The 3,035-nt window shown below is 33.5% G+C and overlaps 1 protein-coding gene across 1 annotated transcript; it reads left to right on the forward strand.

The window, feature by feature from the left end:
* Positions 1-892: 892 nt before the first annotated feature.
* Positions 893-2,757, forward strand: LOC9330087. The gene is made up of 3 exons (XM_021013281.1): positions 893-1,510; positions 1,730-1,915; positions 2,119-2,757. Exons 1-3 carry the CDS (start codon positions 1,022-1,024, stop codon positions 2,470-2,472), a joined length of 1,029 nt encoding a protein of 342 aa, XP_020868940.1. The 5' UTR covers positions 893-1,021; the 3' UTR covers positions 2,473-2,757.
* The last annotated feature ends 278 nt before the right edge of the window (positions 2,758-3,035 follow it).

Genomic DNA, 3,035 nt, shown 5'->3' on the forward strand with positions numbered 1-3,035 from the left:
CCATCGTCACCTCTATTAACAATCACATGCTACTCCTATTTCTTTAAGTATGACATACTATTTTATTACATGACATTGTTTGTTTATATATAGGTGAGTATTTACAATCCTTTTTCTTATACGATTAATCACGGATTATATAATTTCTTTAATCCTTTTTCTATTTTGAAATCTTTTTTCTTGTACAGTTAGCATAATTTTATGATTTCGATTTTTATGAAAATATACATATAATTTCCATATATATATATATATATATATACTTTTTAACATATAATTTTTTTATATATACGTATAGTTTCCTTATAAGAATATTTTTTTATTTTAAAACTGTTTAAATTTATAATTTTGTTATAATTATCTTCTTACAATTTTTGATTTGTTAAAACCAAATTTTTGTGTGTCACATGGTAAATCTCTTATGGAAATATAGATAAAATTTCTTTATAATTATTTTTTACATTTAAAATTGCTTAAGTTTCTAATTTTCTTATAATTATTTTTTTCTTTTTTAATTATTAAAAATAAAATATTTATTTGATACATGGCAAAATCTTAAATCAATAAGTTTAACAGGTGGCACGATCACGTGAGTTACTAATTTTGAAAACCATACTTTATGTAATAAGATAATAAGATATGTATATCATATTCTATTGCTAATCAATCTAAAATGTAAAAAGCAAAACTTAATTATCATGCAACTGAAAGAATGGAAACAAAAATGATTTGTTTTCAGTCGAAAAGAGAAAATATTATTTACGTTGAAAATAAATGTTTAATAGAAAAACAAAAAGTCAAAAACTACTATTTTAAATACTTAATTAATTTTCAAAATGATTAATGACGAAGCGCGTTTGAGTAAATTTACCAAACCATACCCTTCAAAAACCAACACAATTTGACAAAAAAAACTCATCGTTTAACATTTCACTTTCCCTTTCCTCTTTCTCCCACCATTTTCAGAGCTCACAGAAAAAAAAAAGCTTCGTGCTCCTTCACCTTCCCAAATCGGAAAAAAATGCACGCAAAAACCGATTCCGAGGTAACAAGCCTCGCAGCATCATCACCAGCCAGATCTCCACGTAGACCAGTCTACTACGTCCAATCACCATCACGCGACTCTCACGACGGAGAAAAAACAGCAACATCGTTTCACTCAACTCCGGTACTAAGTCCGATGGGATCTCCACCGCATTCTCACTCATCTATGGGTCGTCACTCACGTGAATCATCCTCTAGTCGATTCTCTGGCTCTTTAAAGCCTGGATCTAGAAAAGTCAACCCTAACGATGGTTCTAAACGGAAAGGTCACGGCGGAGAGAAACAGTGGAAAGAATGTGCGGTGATTGAAGAAGAAGGTTTGTTAGATGATGGTGATAGAGACGGTGGTGTTCCTCGTCGTTGCTATGTTTTGGCTTTTATCGTTGGATTCTTTATTCTCTTTGGTTTCTTCTCTTTGATTCTCTATGGTGCTGCTAAACCTCAGAAACCTAAGATCACTGTTAAGGTTAGATTCAAATTCTTGCTTCAATTTAGCTTAATTCAGATCTTGAAATGTTGAAGTTAGATTTGTGTGTTTTGCTTCAATTTAGGTTCATTTGAGCTTGAATCTAGCAGATCTTTAAGGAATTGAAACTAGAAGCTCTTTGATTTGAAGTCAATTCAGATCTCTGAATTTCCAAATTTGTCAGATCTGAAATGTTGAGTGTGTAATTGAAATTTGCAGAGTATAACGTTTGAGACACTTAAGGTCCAAGCTGGTCAAGATGCTGGTGGTGTAGGAACTGATATGATCACGATGAATGCGACTTTGAGAATGTTGTATCGAAACACTGGGACTTTCTTTGGTGTTCATGTTACTTCAACTCCTATTGATCTCAGTTTCTCTCAGATCAAAATCGGTTCCGGATCCGTAAGTTCCCATTAATTTCAGAAATTTCATCGAATGCGTGAAGAAATCGACACTAATATGTAAGAGACGAGCGGATTGGTCTATGTCTCTTATATATTTGTGTTGGTATCTCCGCGTTTTCGATGTGTTTTTCCATTGTTATGATCATGACTCATGAGACCAAATTGGTTTTGATTTCGTTTGTGTTTGATTATAAAATGTAGGTCACGAAATTTTATCAGTCAAGGAAGAGTGAGAGAACAGTGGTGGTACATGTGATCGGAGAGAAGATTCCATTATATGGAAGTGGTTCGACTTTACTCCCACCGGCGCCTCCAGCTCCACTTCCCAAACCAAAGAAGAAGAAAGGAGCTCCCGTTGTTATTCCCGACCCGCCCGCACCACCAGCACCGGTACCTATGACGCTCAGCTTCGTCGTCAGATCACGAGCTTACGTGTTGGGGAAGTTAGTGCAGCCAAAGTTCTACAAGAAAATCGAGTGTGACATCAACTTCGAACACAAGAATCTTAATAAGCATATAGCCATCACCAAGAATTGCACCGTCACTACAGTTTGAAGGAAGGAACCTACAAAAAAAAAACACTTTTAGTCGGCGCAATACGATGTCGTATAGAGTAACGTGATTTTACAGCTCAACGGGCAGCATTTTGTGTTGTTGGGGCAGCCACGTGGAGGTGCCCGAAGGAAAGAAGCATCGTCGGTGGCTTTCATTTACTTGAGTGGTTTATATTTGTCTGTGGAAAATATATAATTTTATAATTATGTGTACGATTGCACTGAATACACGAGGAATCACATTTTATTTATTTGTTTTTTATTCTTTTTTCATTTATTTATAATTTATTGGTTTCGAACTTTTGATGTATCTCTAATTATGGCCAAGATAATAGGATTTAAAACAAAACCCATATCACAAAAATACAAATTTCCTTGTAACCCATATCATTATGGAAGCATGCATTGCATTTGGTCTAAATTGAAAACTTTAAATAAAATAAAAAATTCTTCAAAGATTTTTCATTTTATGGTATTTTGTTTTTGGAAAAATGTCAAAAAAAAAGCGCGAACTCTAAAATTTAGAACGAAAAAATATGAACTTTCGAAATGTCATTTAAATTG

The sequence above is a fragment of the Arabidopsis lyrata genome (genome assembly GCF_000004255.2).
Source record: "Arabidopsis lyrata subsp. lyrata unplaced genomic scaffold ARALYscaffold_1, whole genome shotgun sequence".
Classification (NCBI taxonomy): domain Eukaryota; kingdom Viridiplantae; phylum Streptophyta; class Magnoliopsida; order Brassicales; family Brassicaceae; genus Arabidopsis; species Arabidopsis lyrata.

What these genes read in the sequence shown, in the direction of transcription:
- LOC9330087 (XM_021013281.1), top strand. Translation starts at nt 1,022, where the DNA reads ATGCACGCAAAAACCGATTCCGAGGTAACAAGCCTCGCAGCATCATCA. An exon ending in AACCTAAGATCACTGTTAAG is followed by an intron (nt 1,511 to 1,729) that starts GTTAGATTCAAA and finishes TGAAATTTGCAG; the next exon opens with AGTATAACGTTTGAGACACT. An exon ending in TCAAAATCGGTTCCGGATCC is followed by an intron (nt 1,916 to 2,118) that starts GTAAGTTCCCAT and finishes TATAAAATGTAG; the next exon opens with GTCACGAAATTTTATCAGTC.